At 37.8% G+C, this 16,505-nt stretch overlaps 1 protein-coding gene across 1 annotated transcript in view; it reads left to right on the forward strand.

Moving 5' to 3' along the window:
* LOC130636719 (uncharacterized) overlaps positions 1-16,505 on the forward strand; it is a 57,164-nt gene that overhangs the window by 22,720 nt on the left and 17,939 nt on the right. Inside the window, exons 20-37 of the mRNA XM_057446539.1 lie at positions 62-937; positions 1,041-1,627; positions 1,900-2,137; positions 3,027-3,561; positions 3,861-4,648; positions 4,983-5,156; positions 5,375-5,629; positions 6,355-6,822; positions 7,010-8,740; positions 8,823-9,230; positions 9,312-9,960; positions 10,329-10,567; positions 10,670-10,990; positions 11,151-11,696; positions 11,848-12,192; positions 12,591-13,590; positions 14,068-14,357; positions 14,720-16,444. Of these exons, the coding sequence (XP_057302522.1) occupies positions 62-937; positions 1,041-1,627; positions 1,900-2,137; positions 3,027-3,561; positions 3,861-4,648; positions 4,983-5,156; positions 5,375-5,629; positions 6,355-6,822; positions 7,010-8,740; positions 8,823-9,230; positions 9,312-9,960; positions 10,329-10,567; positions 10,670-10,990; positions 11,151-11,696; positions 11,848-12,192; positions 12,591-13,590; positions 14,068-14,357; positions 14,720-16,444 (11,175 nt within the window). The remainder of the gene's footprint in view (positions 1-61; positions 938-1,040; positions 1,628-1,899; positions 2,138-3,026; positions 3,562-3,860; positions 4,649-4,982; positions 5,157-5,374; positions 5,630-6,354; positions 6,823-7,009; positions 8,741-8,822; positions 9,231-9,311; positions 9,961-10,328; positions 10,568-10,669; positions 10,991-11,150; positions 11,697-11,847; positions 12,193-12,590; positions 13,591-14,067; positions 14,358-14,719; positions 16,445-16,505) is intronic.

Genomic DNA, 16,505 nt, shown 5'->3' on the forward strand with positions numbered 1-16,505 from the left:
TACAAAATTTAAATTTTGGAAATAATATTCAAGGATAATTTGCAAAAATTTTTTCTTTCAGGTGAGTACTCCAACGGTGCAGGTGCATCTAGCTGTCAAGTGTGTCCAGCAGGCTATGAATGCGTTAATAGCCCAGCATATCCAACGCCTTGCCCAAGAGGCTACTATTGTCATGTTGGCAATGATATCAGATACCATGGAGATAAAAAACCATGCCCAGTAGGGACATATGGAAAAACAGATACATTGAAGTCAATAGATGAATGTTCAGACTGTCCACCAGGTAAGTTTTGTGACAGCGAAGGGCTGACGAATTATACTGGCTTGTGTGATGCTGGTTACTGGTGCTACTCTAAAGCAGAAGCATCTAGATCTCTTGTTGATAGCACAGGACTTTATGGTATTTGTCCAAAAGGAGGATATTATTGTCCACAAGGTTCAAGCACACCACTACCCTGTTCACCTGGTCGATACAGTAATGATAAAAGTCATTTAAAATCAAATGATGAGTGTGATCTTTGTCCAGCTGGGGAGTATTGTGCTTCTGGCAATCAATCAGCACCAACAGGTTTGTGTTCAGCTGGTTATTATTGTTTGAAAGGCTCTCCTGTTAAAGAACCAACAAATGCTACATTTGGTGGGATATGTGGACCAGGAACCTTTTGTATTGCTGGTTCTAAATGGCCCACACCGTGTGCCGCAGGAACATTTAATAATATGTCTGCACAAGAAAGCTGTAAGCCATGTCCCAAAGGTTTCTACTGCCCAGCTAATAGTACCATACCTATACCCTGTCCTGAAGGCTATTTTTGTGAGCCAGAAGCAAAATCTGGGAATGCGAATGCATGTCCAGAGGGTACTTTTAGTAACTTACCAGAAAGATCCTCAAGGAGTGAGTGCATTGACTGCACACCTGGCTATTACTGTCATGGAGCAGGTAATGTTTTGTTTTTATATTTGTTAGCATCGCATTTTTGTTATATTAACATTCAAGATGGAGAATGCACCAAAATGTTATGTGAAATAAAATCTATTTTTAGGAAAAAGTAATGTAACTGGTGAATGTGATGCTGGATACTATTGTAAGAATGCATCTGTGTCCCCACGCCCTGTCATTTCATCACAGGGAGGAGTATGTCCTGAGGGTTCATATTGTCCTAAAAGATCTTCAAATCATATACTGTGTGATCCTGGAAAGTATTGTCCCACCCAAATGCTTTCATTGCCATATAAGAACTGCTCAGCTGGATTTTATTGTTGGCTTGGTGCAAAATCCCCCCAACCTGATGATGACATAACTGGAAATCGCTGTCCGGAGGGAAGCTATTGCCTTGCAGGCAGCCAAAATTTCACATTATGTCCACCTGGTACCTATTCAAATACAACAAACAATACTATGCTAAGTGACTGCCAGGATTGTCCAGCTGGTTATTATTGTGCTGGTTATGGAAATGCAAACCCTACTGATAAGTGCAATGCCAGATATTATTGTCCGGGAAAGCAGTCACGTCCTGATCCACCAAGTTATGAATGTGGTGCAGGACATTTTTGTCCTCGTGGATCACCAAATGAGAAACCTTGTCCACCTGGTCAATACCAAGATCAAACAGGACAGTTGGATTGCAAGGTAGTTTTTTTTAAATATATACTGTATTATAAGTACAAACTCAAAATTATTCAAAGCCAATGCCATACTCTTTTAAATTAAGTAAATCAACTACTTAATGTAAAGTTGTCACAACTATAGCATAATTTATAGGTAAGTTTGTTGTCAGGTAACAATGCAAACAACCTTAGCTTTTTAAAACTTTGTTGTATACATACAACATCATGAATTGTTTCTCATTCCTGCTTATGTACAATGCAATATTTCCTAATTATGAAAGTATTTTTTGTTAGATATGTCCTGCTGGATTCTACTGTCCTCATGGTGCCGTTACACACTACAACAGTACTTCTTGTCCTGCAGGAATGTACTGTCCAAATGGAACAGAGTTTGACGACCAGTATAAATGTCCTATGGGAACGTTTAATAACAAAACACATTTAAAAAGTGCAGAAGAGTGTACACCATGTCCTGGTGGGTACTATTGTGATGAGTTAGGTCAAACAACATACCACAAAAAATGTAGTGCAGGTAAGATTAATGGAAATTTTACATTGCTTAATTGTTGAGAGAACTACAATGAAATCCTGAGTTTGAAAATTATTGTCTCTAACTTCTATTAGATGTTGATATTTCATACAGACATACAATAATTTTGCTTTGTTGTATATAAATGATTTACAATATAACATATAACTAGTCAGTAAGGCCTGTGGAAAAATCCGCTTTATGAGAACAATGGTAAAGAGAACTATAATAGAGAACTATTTAATGATGTCTGCCAAGGTTATTACAATTTTTTTTATTGGAAATTTATTTAGGCATTGCCTGTATTGTGCAGAGCTCGAAACACTAATGAAAAAAATGTAGAGGATCATGCGTTTTTCACAAACGATTTAGGAGATTCAAAGGTTTAAAAATTTTGCATGACGTCAGCAAATTTCCCTTTGAAGTGGAACACTGATAAAAAAAAGGTTTTTTAATGACTTCAGAAGCCCATCCATTCCAAAAGAAATTTGGGGACCCAGGTTTTGAGAAACTTACCCAATTTAGTCCCAAAGTGTCCCTAGTTACCCACACGGTGGAAAATGACTAACATCACCACCTTATTTCCAAGTTATATGGCCTAAAGTTATATGTGCATTGCAATGACTCCATTAATTTAATATATCTTATATTAAATTAATGGAGTCATTGACGTTAAATTAGTGTTATTGACATCGCAACGTTAAATTTGTTGATAAACATTTAAAGAAAAAACTTTTGCTAGATATCAGAATAAGATGTCTTTTAATTTAGAATACATGCAAATGAAAAATGCTAACTTGACAATTAACGAGAAGAACTTGGCTAAATTAGTCACCAAGCCTACAGATTAAATTTAAAGTGTTTTTATGTTTTAATTTTTTTCGTTCTTCAGGTTATTACTGCAGGAGTGGTGCAACTGTATCTACTCCTGAAATAATTATACCAATGGGTGTCTCAACAGTTGCAAATCTTACCAATTGTACCTGTCCAGAATGTATGTGTTCTGTGGGTGCTTTTAACAAATCAAACGCAGGACCCTGCCCAAAAGGCTTTTATTGTGTGGAGGGAACAGATGAGCCAGAACCTTGTCCCCTTGGTACTTTTAATAACATTACTAAACGACAATCAAAGGAACATTGTTATAATTGTACTCAAGGAATGTACTGTGGTGAATTAAACATGACTAAACCAAGTGGGTTATGTTGGCCAGGATATTATTGTCCGATTGGTTCATCATTAGCCAATGAAATTCCATGCCCAGAAGGAAAGTATTGTGAGGAAGGATCTTTCAACCCTGTATTTTGTCCAAATGGAACTTTTCGAAACCAAACAGAGGGAAAGAATGTATCAGATTGTTGGTTATGTACAGGTGGAATGTATTGCGAAGGAAATGGCCTGAAGGTTCCGACTGGGAATTGTGCACCTAGGTAATATTTTTGATGCATTTTAGAGCATGTTAATATATTTTGTTCTTGTAGGCTTTATTAAGTTTAAATGCATGGGTAAGAAAGTTTAATGGGGGACAAGACAACCACATTGTTACATTGTAACAAAGCATTGTAACAAAGCATCACACAGTGGTGGTTTGTTACTATGAAAATTAGTACAAGGAAAAATGCTTAGCTTGAATTGTTGCTTTTAACTTCTCTACATTGCTGCATTATTAAATTGCCTTTAAAATTATTTCAATTTATTAAAATAATTTCCGATATATTTTTGTTGATAGATATTACTGCCCACCTGGCCAGTCAGTAAGAGAACCTCCAGAATATCTTTGTAACAAGGGACACTTTTGTCCTGGTGGTACGGCTAACCAACTACCATGTCCAAGCAACAAAATGGCAAATTATGATGGTGCTGAAGAATGTGATTTATGTCCTGCAGGTTCTTACTGTTTGATATCTGGCGTGCCAGTTCCATGTGAAGCCGGCTTTTATTGCCCTGCTGGCACTGGTAGCGATTTAAAACCATGTCCACGTGGAACTTATGGACCTGAGCGTAGTTACAGTCAAATATCAGACTGCAAGCCCTGTCCAGCTGGGAAATATTGTTTTTATGAAAATTCTACAACGTATACTGGCTTGTGTGATCCTGGACATTGGTGTAGCTATGGAATCGATCGCCCTAAACCCATTGGTGTTAATATAACAGCATCAAGTAACTCTACTAATTCAAGTTGTTTCGATGGGCGGGAATCTGGTTATGGTGGTCGTTGTCCTGTGGGCCATTATTGTCCTGCTGGAACAGATTTTCCTATGCCATGCTCAAATGGATCTTATGCTTCTATCTCAGGATTGGATGAGTGCTTTCCATGTATGGAAGGTTATTACTGTCCATTTACTAATATGACAGATTTTTATGCATACAAATGCCCAGAAGGACATTACTGTCCAAATGGTACAGTTATGGCAAGGCAATACCCTTGTCCCGTTGGGAAATATTCTGCCACGAAAGGGAATACAAAACCAGAGGATTGTCAATCTTGCCCACCAGGTCGATATTGTCCAAGAGAAGGTACTTATTATTATATATTACAGTTCAACAGTAACAGATTATTGTTGTAAGCATCACAAAAAGGACTTGTATATTCATATTTTTGTGGTTTAGTAGTAGTTATATATAATATAAGGTTTGACTGACAATCTTTCGAGTTCACATTAGCGAATTCTGATATTTTGACACAAAATAATTTGAATTTGAATTAGAAAACCTGGCTGATTATATTTTCTAAATGAGCGATCGAAAAATATATAAATGAATTCATAATTAATCTTTGTAACCATGTTTTGTTTTTATGTGTATTTCGATCTTTACAGTACATTTTACTGATTTTTCTATGATGTTTTAGGAATGGGATATCCAAATGAAACTTGCAATGAAAGATATTTTTGCCGGAGAAATGCAAGAGTTGCTGATCCAAAACAAGGAAACGATGCTAATATATGTCCAGTTGGTCATTTTTGTCCAGCAGAAACTGGGGAGCCCCAGAGATGTCCTGCAGGGACATTTAACAATCAAACAGGTAAGTGTGTGCATTCTTATTAGAGTACTAGGTATGAATATAGATGCTGGATATAACTTACATTTACTTAAAAACAGGTAAAAGCACAGAGCAGGACTCCGAAACTCTCTAAGCAACTATCAGAAATCCCCAATTCGGACCTAGTTAGATTTTTTAGTAGCATAAAAAATTTCTAGATGACGTGAGAGAACTACATTTTATGATCACATTTTTTACAGGGCTTGCATCAAGCTCAGAATGTCAAAAGTGTACAGCTGGTCAATTCTGTAGTTCAGCTGGTTTAAACCAGACCTCTGGTCCATGCAGGGAAGGTTTTTATTGTCCACCAGGGTCACTATTGGAAACACAAATTGATTGCCCGGCAGGCTCTTATTGTCCGCCAGGATCTTTTGAACCAAAGCTGTGTGAAGCTGGAACCTTTCAACCAAATTTAAACAGATGGTTAAAGAGTCAATGTCAAAATTGCACGGAAGGTTTGTTTCATTGTATTTTGTAATTGTTGAATTGTGCTAATTGTTTGAGGCTCTTCTGTCCATGTTTTTTTCTTCCACTTTTTTCACTTAAGATTATCAAAGTTAAGCAAGTAACCTTGATCTAGTAGGTGCAGATAACTTTATTGCTAACTTAAAATACTGCCGCGTTTGCAAAAGTCATGTAAATAATCTAAAGCTATGGAATGCAAAGTGTGCTGATTTTATTTATGCCTTTTGTGTCAAATCATTTTTTACTTAAACTTTCACTAAACGTCTATCAAGATAGCAGTACAGCAATAGTAATTAAACTTGTTCACTCACTTTTTGTCCATCTAAATCACTAAAAAAAATAATATAGTTATAATAAATAGACTTTATTATTGTTATTAGGATTTTTTCTCACAATGCTACTAGTTAAATAATAACCCATAGAAATATTCACTTGTTTAAAGAAAGCCGTTATATGAGTTTATTTTGATGGCATTTCATCAATGATTTGTCCATATACATTTTTTTTTTTTCAATCTTTTAACTTTTCCATTGTGTTGACCTTTAAATGCTAATCAAAATAAGTCTGCTTGCTGATGTCATTACATGATGGTAAAAAGGTAAATTTTCTTTTAGCATATAAGACTTAATAACGTTTGCCACACACTGTAATACAGAGCAAAATGTAAGAGATAGGAAACTAATCAGTGAGTGAGAAATTTCCATCATTTTTTAAGGCTTTTATTGTGAAACTTCTGGACTGGCTAACTATACAAATGCTTGTCAAGCTGGTGCTTATTGTCCGACTGGTAGTTCCGTTCCAGCACCTTTAACATGCTCATCTGGATTTCATTGTCCTGCTGGTAGCCATAAACCAAAACCTTGTACTTCAGGATTTTACACTAATGCAACAGGTCAATCAATTTGTGATGTTTGCCCAGCTGGATTTTACTGTGTGCCTTTGATATGGAGAGAAAATATGTTTGCTAATGAATCTATTGGTTATAAAAAGTGTCCGCATGGTCATTACTGCCCACAACAAACAGGATCCAATTGGAAACCATGCCCTGCGGGTACTTTTTCCAATCAGTCTGGTCTCCATGAGGTGGCTCAGTGTGTTGCATGTCCTGGGGGGCAATTTTGTGCTGGTGATATTTTAACTCGTCCAAGTGGAGAGTGCAGTGCTGGATATTATTGTACTATAGGTAAAGTATATTCTGTTAACAAAGGTTTATTAAAAATCTCTATTGGTGTAAGAAGGAGAGAAAAACAATGTCTACAATTTGACATTATTAATTAGTTAGAAGTTTGATTTATTGCGACTGATCAACTTTTGTTAGGTGCCGATATAAATATAGAATTAAATATGTGTCATTGTTTACTTTTTTTAAGGCGTATCGTTAAAAACACCGTTTGTTGACTCGTACAATTCAACTAACGACACATGCAGATATGGTCTACTGCTTGGAAGTACATTCAAAGGGATTGGAGATGTTTGTCCTAAAGGTCATTTCTGTAAGGCAGGTGTTTCCAAACCTACACCATGTCCTGCTGGCTTATTTAACAATAAAACAGGGAGATCAACATGTGAAGTTTGTCCAGCTGGATATTTCTGTCCCATTGGAACCGTGTCATACCATAACCTTACTTGTCCAAGTGGTTACTACTGTGAAAGAAATACAACTCACCAGTATCAGTGCCCATGTTACAATGGCACTTTCAATAATCTTACCATGCAAAAAGATAGTTCTGCTTGTAAACTGTGTACTAAGGGTTACTATTGTGAAGGAGAAGGATTGACAAATCCAACAGGAGTATGTGCAGCTGGTTGGTATTGCAATGAAGGGTCAGCTTCTAAAAAGCCATCTGTAAGAGGTGGCAGATGTAAACCAGGCTATTATTGTCCAAATGGATCATATGCTCCAACTCCTTGTGATATAGGAACTTATTGCGATCAGTATGAACTTGAACGTCCTGCGGGATTGTGCTCACCTGGGTTCCATTGTGGACACAATTCAACAAGACCTGACCCACCTGAAGGTCGGTGTCAAGCAGGACGATATTGTCCAGAAGGAAATTTATCTCCTAGATTGTGTGATATTGGAACTTATTTGGACACCATGGAAGCTCATAATAAATCTCAGTGTAAACCCTGCACAGCTGGACAATTTTGTAATGAAACTGGCCTACCAAATCCAGCTGGTTACTGTCTACCAGGATATTACTGCCCACCTGGCCAGTCTTCAGCAAGAGCATATTCCTGTGATAAGGGGTATTATTGTGTGGGTAAGAAAGGATTTCAGGAGCCTTGTGCTTCAGGATACTATCAAGATCAAATGGAGAAAACTGACTGTAAGCCATGTGTTAAACGATATTATTGTAATGCTACTTTTGGTCCAGTTGTCAACTATACAAAAAATATTTGTCCTGAGGGTTATTACTGTCCTTCAAATACCGAGTTTGCTGAGCAATACCCATGTGATATAGGAACATTTAATAACATAACTGGTAGAGCAAATCAGAGTGAATGTAGTTTTTGCCTGGGTGGTTTTTATTGTGGTAGACCAGGGCTTACTTATCCAGATACTCCATGCGATGCTGGCTATTTTTGCAAATCTGGTGCAAAATCTGCAACGCCAATAGAAGGTAGTAATGCTAATGTTTGCCCTCTTGGCCATTATTGCCCAATACAGACAGCTGAGCCAAGGAAATGCCCGCAAGGGTTCCTTGGTCAAGTAGAGAAATTAAAGTCATCAAGTGAGTGTGTGAAGTGCCCTTCTGGTAAATTCTGCGATCAACCTGGAATGGCTAATTACACTGGCCTTTGTCAGAAAGGTTTTTACTGTCCGAATGGCTCAATATCAGCCAAGCAAATCGTATGTCCGCCTGGGTCATATTGTCCTGAAGGGTGTGCAGAACCAAAACAATGTCCACCAAAGACCTTTTCAAATACTACCCAGTTACATGATGTGACGCAGTGCACAAGCTGTCTAGCAGGTTCTTACTGTAAGGAGTCAGGATTGACTGCTCCTTCTGGACTGTGCAAACAAGGTTTTTATTGCCCAAATGGAAGCGAAGTAGAAAATGCTGTTGAATGTCCCATTGGGGTTCAATGTCCGACAGGTTTGTAAAAAACAATCTTCTTTTTTATAAGAATTAGTCATTACCTAAATTTAATTTTCTGTTGTGTTTTTCTTAATAATAGGAAGTAAAACACCAAGGGAATGTCCTTCCGGTTTTTATACCAACACAACACGACAATCTTCATGTACACCATGCCCAGCTAGTTATTACTGTACTCCAGTAAATCTTACAAAATCAGGCCCATACAGTGGTTATAAGCCTTGTCCTCGTGGATTTTATTGTCCACTTCAAACTGGCCTAAATTGGAAGCCTTGCCCACCAGGTACTTACAGCAATAAGACAGGTTTGGCAAACATAGAACAGTGTACAGATTGTGAGCCTGGGAAATATTGCGCACTCTACAATGCAACAAGTTACACTGGCATATGTGCTGGTGGCCATTATTGTACCTCTGGCGTTGATCGTTTAAATCCAGTGGAGAATGAGACTATCACTGATGGAAATTGCACACGTTTAGGTCGTCACAAAGGTTAGTTTTAACTATTTATTTTACAAATGTGGATCTTAGAAATAGTATGTAAATGTATATAAATTGTACGATATGTTTCAGGTAAAGGTGGTTTATGCCCAGTGGGGAGTTACTGCCAAGAAGGAGTTTCTTTACCTGTTTTCTGCCCAGCTGGTAGTTATCAAGATAAACCTGGCCAAACTTTTTGTAATGATTGCCCACCTGGTTATTACTGTCTGGCAAACTCTACTGATTACGTCAGCACAGAATGCCCTGAAGGTAGCTATTGTCTTTTAAACACGACACGTCCATCAGAATATCAATGTTGGCCTGGAACGTACAACCAATTTAAAAAACAAACAAATAGCTCAGCTTGTTTGCCATGCTCGGGTGGTATGTATTGTCCTGGTTATGGAAACATAATTTCTTATGCAAACTGTAGTGGCGGTTATTATTGTCCTAGTGGCGCCATGAATGCTACGACTTTTATATGTCCAATTGGTCATTTTTGTCCAAATGGAAGTATAGAAGCAACACCGTGTACAAAGGGACATTACTGCGACAGACAAGGACTTATAAAACCGACTTTCAAATGTAAAGAAGGATTCTATTGTACTTTAAGAGCAAGTCAATATAACCCAACAGATAATATAACTGGCAATGAATGTCCAAAAGGAACGTATTGTCCACTGGGTTCGTCTAGTCCAAGTTTATGTCCTGTTGGTACATTCTTAAACACAACCAGAAATGTGTAAGTATCTTAAATGGTAAATGTAGAGATCCCATAAGGAAATATTTCAGGATTTGAACCTACTAATTTTTTTGTTGAAGATAGGGTTTTAAGGTTTTTTAAGTGTTAGATGTTCCGTTCTGCTTTTTAATAGTTTAATATTTTTGTATCATTAATTTGAGTAAACATTTAAATCAACACTTTTTTTTACTTTTTTTACTGGGAGTCTGCAATAAAACGCTGAGTGTTGTTCCTTAAACTAATCTTTATTTTTAAGCATCTGATTTAGTTTACAAAAGATTTGTTCAATGTATTGTTTGTTTAGCACCAAACTGTTTGAATTTACTTGTGCTCTTTAAACTTTTAACATTTTTTACAAAAAATAACAGGAACGAAACAAATTGTCAAGATTGCACGTCAGGCTGGTACTGTGGAAAAAATGGACTACATACTCCTACAGCTCCTTGTATGCAAGGATATTATTGTACTGGTCGTGCTGAGAATAGCACACAGTTTCAGTGTAGTCCAGGTTATCGCTGCCCAACACAAAGTTCAAATCAAATACCTTGCGATGCCGGCACGTATCAAGACCAGCCTGGACAATGGGAATGCAAAGTTTGCCCTGCAGGTACAGAAAGCTGCTTTATTTTTTGCTGCTTTTCTTTCTTAATTTTTATATGATAAGAAGAACAAAGTTGATTTATTTATGGATGATGTTATTTGTTTTTAGGCTACTTTTGTAACAATACATTTGGACCAGTTGATAATTACAATCTGTTTGAATGCCCAAGAGGTTATTACTGTCCAAGCAACACTAAATATTCCACCCAGCACCCATGTCCACCAGGAACACATCAAAATCTAACGAAAAGAGTCTCACCATCTGATTGTCTACCGTGTCCAGCAAAGTTTGCATGTGATGCCCTAGGAATTATTTACCCAACGAAGCTGTGTTCTGCTGGATATTTTTGCAAATATGGTTCAAATTCAACCACGCCTTCATTAGGTTCGAATGCAAATGAATGTCCTCCAGGAAGATACTGTAGAGAAGGTACCTTTTTATTAGCTTTTAGAAATGTTTTGTGAAAACTGTTTGTATAAGGTAGTCATTGTTGATAATTTTGTTGTTTTATAATAAAGTAATAATTTTTGTGATGACAAAACACTAAATTATGACAAATTTCATATACATATCTTTTTACTTATTTTAGGTACTGATAATCCAACCGAATGCCCTCTTGGTACATTCCGTAATACAACTCTTGGTGAATCAGAAAATGACTGTCAAAACTGCACAGGAGGATGGTTTTGTAATGAGACTGGTCTCACTAGCCCAGTCGGTAGATGTAATCCTGGTTATTACTGCCCTCTCAGATCATCAAGTCCAAGTCAGGTCGTATGTCCACCGGGTTATTTCTGTGAATTAGGTACTGAAGTGCCTTCAGAGTGTCCACGTGGAAGGATGTCGAATGGCACAAGGTTGAGCAAAGCTTCGGAATGTCCGTTATGCCCAGGGGGATATTACTGTGCCACTCCTAAATTAACTTCTCCAACTGATGTCTGCAATGCAGGCTATTATTGTCCTAATGGAAGCGTAAGCAGCCAAGAGAAACCATGCTTGTCAGCAATGTACTGTCCAACTGGTAGTTCTGAACCAAGATATTGTGAAGATGGAAATTATACTGCCTGGGAAATGGCACATTCTTGCATAACATGCCCAAAAGGATATTACTGTGTGGCAGATACTGTTATACCAGGTTACTGTCAATTTTTCTATTATTGTTACTATTATTGCTTGTGAGTTTTAGTCTTATAATTTAGTTGTTATTTTCTACAAAATTATTTGTTTTTATCGCATTCGTAACTACAATAAAATCCAAGAGTTTATTTATTCATTGAACTTTTCAGGTGTTAACAACTCAGGAATCCATAAGTGTCCTGAAGGATTTTATTGTCCTACTGGTACTGGAAGAGAGTGGAAACCATGTCCACTTGGAACGTACGGTGTTGGACTTGGATTAGAAGAAGAAAGAGATTGTACACCATGTGATGAGGGGATGTACTGTAGAGAGTTGAACTCGACTGTGCCAAGTGGAAACTGCTCACAAGGATATTATTGTGTTTCTGGTGTTGATACTCCTTCCCCACAGCTAACAAATCTTACTCATTGCCCATCAACATATGTTCACATGAGTGTCGGAGGAAAATGTCCACCTGGTTTTTATTGTCAAGAAGGAAGTAAAACATACACAGGTATGATATGATAGTTGCAAAATATTTTACATTATTTTTGAAGCTTTTTGGGAACTTAATCTGAAGTGGTAGCTTGTAAGATGCTGCAAAGTTTGATTAAAACTGTTTGTACAATATTACTCATCAGTTTCTAACTTTTAAAAAGTTATTTTAAATTTGTTTATTTTAGCTTACAGTATGATAATGTTTATCACAATATTTATTTTTTCTTGTGCAGAGTTAGCTACACTTTTCTAGATCTTTTGACACACGACAAAAGGCCCGCTTGGTTCAAGTTTTCATTTTCAATTACTGAAATATCCATCAGAATATTTCAATCTGTGCTAAATAACTAAACCTCAGTCATTACCATAATGTGTGTGCATGCTTTTAAACTCTATTGTGAAATTTTATTTCAGCTTGTGAACCAGGAACATATGCATCAGATGCTGGCAACTACCAATGCTCACCATGTCCTGCTGGGTTTTACTGTCCAAAACAAACCTCAAACTACACTGATAATATATGTCCCCCTGGTCACTATTGTCCACTTGGTACGAAAACACCAACTGACAAACCTTGTGCTCCTGGTACATTTAATCCATTACCAGGGGGTAAGAATGCATCTTATTGTCTTAGCTGTACTCCTGGATACTACTGTGAAGGACATGGCAGCAGGAACACAACAAACCTTTGTGATGCAGGATATTATTGTCCAGGTGGTAACGGCAATAAACGACCTGTCAGTCATCAATGTCAGCCTAGGTATTATTGTCCAGTTGGATCTTCAGGAATGAAACCATGTCTGGGAGGACATTATTGTCTAACATCAAGATTGAAATTTCCAACTGGTCCATGTAAACCTGGTTATTATTGTCCGAATGGTTCGCTGACTGAAACAGAAATTAAATGTCCTCCAGGACATTATTGTAAGAATGCTTCAGCTAGCCCATCCACATGTCCAAGTGGCAAATATCTGCCTTCCGAAGGTGAAAGTGACGCAGGTGCATGCCTCAATTGCACTGCAGGCTATTACTGCAACACAACTGGCTTGCACAGGGAAACTGGTCTCTGCAGTCCTGGTTATTATTGTCCTGGTGGTCAAAAGGTAAAAACACCAACTGATTATATCTGCCCCAAAGGACACTATTGCAAAGCCGGTTATCATGCTCCCCAAAGATGTGAGAATGGAACATACCAAGAAAATACAGGAAGTTCATCCTGTGATGTTTGTTTGCAAGGTTATTATTGTGACAACACTGCAGCACCTGTGGATTCTTTGGTTGGCCGAGAATGTATTCCAGGTTATTTCTGTCCACCTGGTACGCGATATGCTAATGAACATGGTTGTTTACCTGGAACATGGTCAAATAGAACTGGACTAAACCATTCCTCAGAATGTGATCCTTGTCCACCTAAGTAAGATAATATTCTCTGTTCCTTTTCAATTTTTATCAAGAAATAAGTGACCCAGATAGACATTTTAAGCTTGGTTTCTAATAACATTTGTAATTGTTGTGCGGCAGTTCTTGTGCAACTCTTGTAGAGATCTTAACATCTTCTTAACATCTCAGGTTTCGCCTTGTTGTACAATAGAACAGATAGAAAAAACTCTACAGTATTTTGTGTCCACCATTTCAGGTGTCACTTTGTTGTACAACATGTGTTTCCAATAAAGTCGTAATGGTGTCTGTTGTTCAAACATATTTTTATGCTAATGGAAACCGGTCCTTATGATACTTTCCCAAAAATGGTTCGAAAAACTACTTACTTCCATGTGTGATTTACCATTTTTATTCTAACATTCTCATTGTCAACGTTAAACATTTATGTGGATGTACATTACTTTCTAAAATTTATACAGGTGATTGTAGTAAAGTTTTTTTTTTTGTTTAGATATTACTGTCAGCAAGTAGGCTTATCTGAACCTGAAAATCTCTGTCTGGAGGGAAACTTTTGTAATGGTAGCGCTACAGTGCCAGGTCAACATATTTGCCCCATAGGCCATTATTGTCCTACTGGTTCTGATAAACCAACAGTCTGTCCAAGAGGTTACTTTTCAAAGACTAAGGGGAATGCGAATTTCTCTAGTTGCAAAGCATGTAGCCGTGGTAAATGGTGTGACCCTAACGCAGGAGCTATAGTGACTGAACGTGATTGTTATGGTGGTTATCTTTGTGTCTCAGGTAAGGAGGGAGTATTTAAGTTCAACTTTTCTAAGAATGTGGGATTACTTTCTCAAAAGGTTGTGCTCTTATTACCTTGTTTTCCACTGTTTTTATTAAAGCATAAATTTGCTAGTAGGCAATGCAACTTACAATGTTGACGAGAATCATTAAATAAACTTTATCATATGTTATACAAATTCATATATGTTGAAAGGATATCATAAAAGTGCTCAATACAACAAGCAAAACAAAAATTAATTGAGTCATGTACTTTTTTTAAAGTTTTATTTTATAAATAAATGAATTACAATCTTATATAGCAATCTTATTAATCCTATGGACATTCCGATAAATATTGTACTGTTTTGTTTTTGTTTTAGGAGCAATAACACCAACGCCCTCTAACATGACTGATGGAGGTCGTTTATGTTCTATCGGGCATTACTGTCCCAATGGCACTGTTGTTGAAAAACAATGTGAACCAGGCACTTATGCACCAACTGAAGGTCATAGTACTTGCAGGTCATGTCCTGCTGGTTTCAGATGTCCAGGATTCGCTACCTCTGTACCGGTGGCCTGTCCTTCTGGGTACTATTGTAAAAATGGAACAAAAGATACAGGTGTAGCTTGTGATAAAGGAACATTTAATTCGTACGAAAACCAAACTTCCATCGCATCTTGTTTTCCTTGCCCAGCTGGTAAATATTGTGCCAATGCTGGACAACATTCTCCAACTGCAGATTGTTATGGTGGGTACCTATGTACATCTGGTGCACAGGTTCCTGATCCAGTGTTATGTCCAATCGGGAAGTATTGTGAAAATGGCACATTAAATGCCACCGATTGTCCTGCAGGAACATTGAGGGCGTATCCAGGAGCAAAGTCCATCGACGATTGCCAACCATGCGATCCAGGAAAATTTTGTGATCGACCTGGTTTATCAACTCCCTCTGGTAACTGCGACAAAGGCTTTTACTGTCCAGATTTTGCTAAAATTGATCTAAAACAACCAACTTCATATGCATGTCCGCGTGGATTTTATTGCGATGTAGGCACGTCAGTACCCCGAGGTTGTTTACCTGGATCTTACCAACCAGCTAAAGGATCTTGGGATTGTTTACCTTGCCCTGCTGGAAGATTCTGTCCAGGAAATACATCAGATGCTCAACCTTGTCCACCATATCATTTTTGTCCTAATGATACAGTTGCTCCACCGACATGTCCAAATGGAACGTATACAATGGATAACATCACCGGTCTGGCATCCAGTGATGAGTGTAATCCTTGTCCAGCTGGCTTGTTTTGTCAAAATGGTAGACCAGCTGCGAATTGTAGTGGTGGATATTTGTGTTTAACAGGAAGCATGGTTCCTAATCCAACTGACGGTATACAGGGTATTATTTGTCCTGTCGGTTATTACTGTCCACCAGGAACTAAAGAGAAGTTGCAATGTGAAAAAGGAAAAGTGATTGTCCGGGAAGGTAGTTCTAGTGATAAAGACTGTCAGCGTTGCCCTGCTGGTTTTATTTGCACCACAGATAGCACTGTACCTCAACCATGTGAGAGAGGTTATTACTGTCCATTTAACATCACAAGAAAACCATGTCGCAATGGTACATATAACAACGTAACAAAAGCTACAGATGAGTCTTTCTGTAAATCGTGTCCTGCAGGCTATTGGTGCAAAGAAACAGGCACTGCTGACTACACCCAAATTTCATGCCCTGTCGGCTATTATTGCAATGAAGGTGTTATTCAGCCCCAACCTTGTCCGCCAGGAACCTTCAGAAACTACACCGGAGCTGAGAATGTTAAACAGTGTGATAAATGCCCTGCTGGACACTACTGTCCACTAAATGGTTCAGCAATATCGATTCCATGTACGAATGGCACTTACTGTCCTAATGGAACTATCCATCCTGAATGGTGTGAAGCTGGTTTTTATTGTCCTGGTGCAGAAGCCAAAATACCATGTCCCAGTGGTTTCTACTGTCCAAATAAAACAGCTAATCGTATTCCATGTCCTCCTGGACATTACTGTCCAGGAAATGATAACTGTACATTGACAAGTGGGGGAGCAATATCACCAACAATTTGTCCTTTAGGTAACCTTTATTAAATTCCTTGTTTTAGTCCTTTTAAATTTCATACATGGCATGAAGAAGG

The sequence above is a fragment of the Hydractinia symbiolongicarpus genome, chromosome 3 (assembly GCF_029227915.1).
Source record: "Hydractinia symbiolongicarpus strain clone_291-10 chromosome 3, HSymV2.1, whole genome shotgun sequence".
NCBI lineage: Eukaryota > Metazoa > Cnidaria > Hydrozoa > Anthoathecata > Hydractiniidae > Hydractinia > Hydractinia symbiolongicarpus.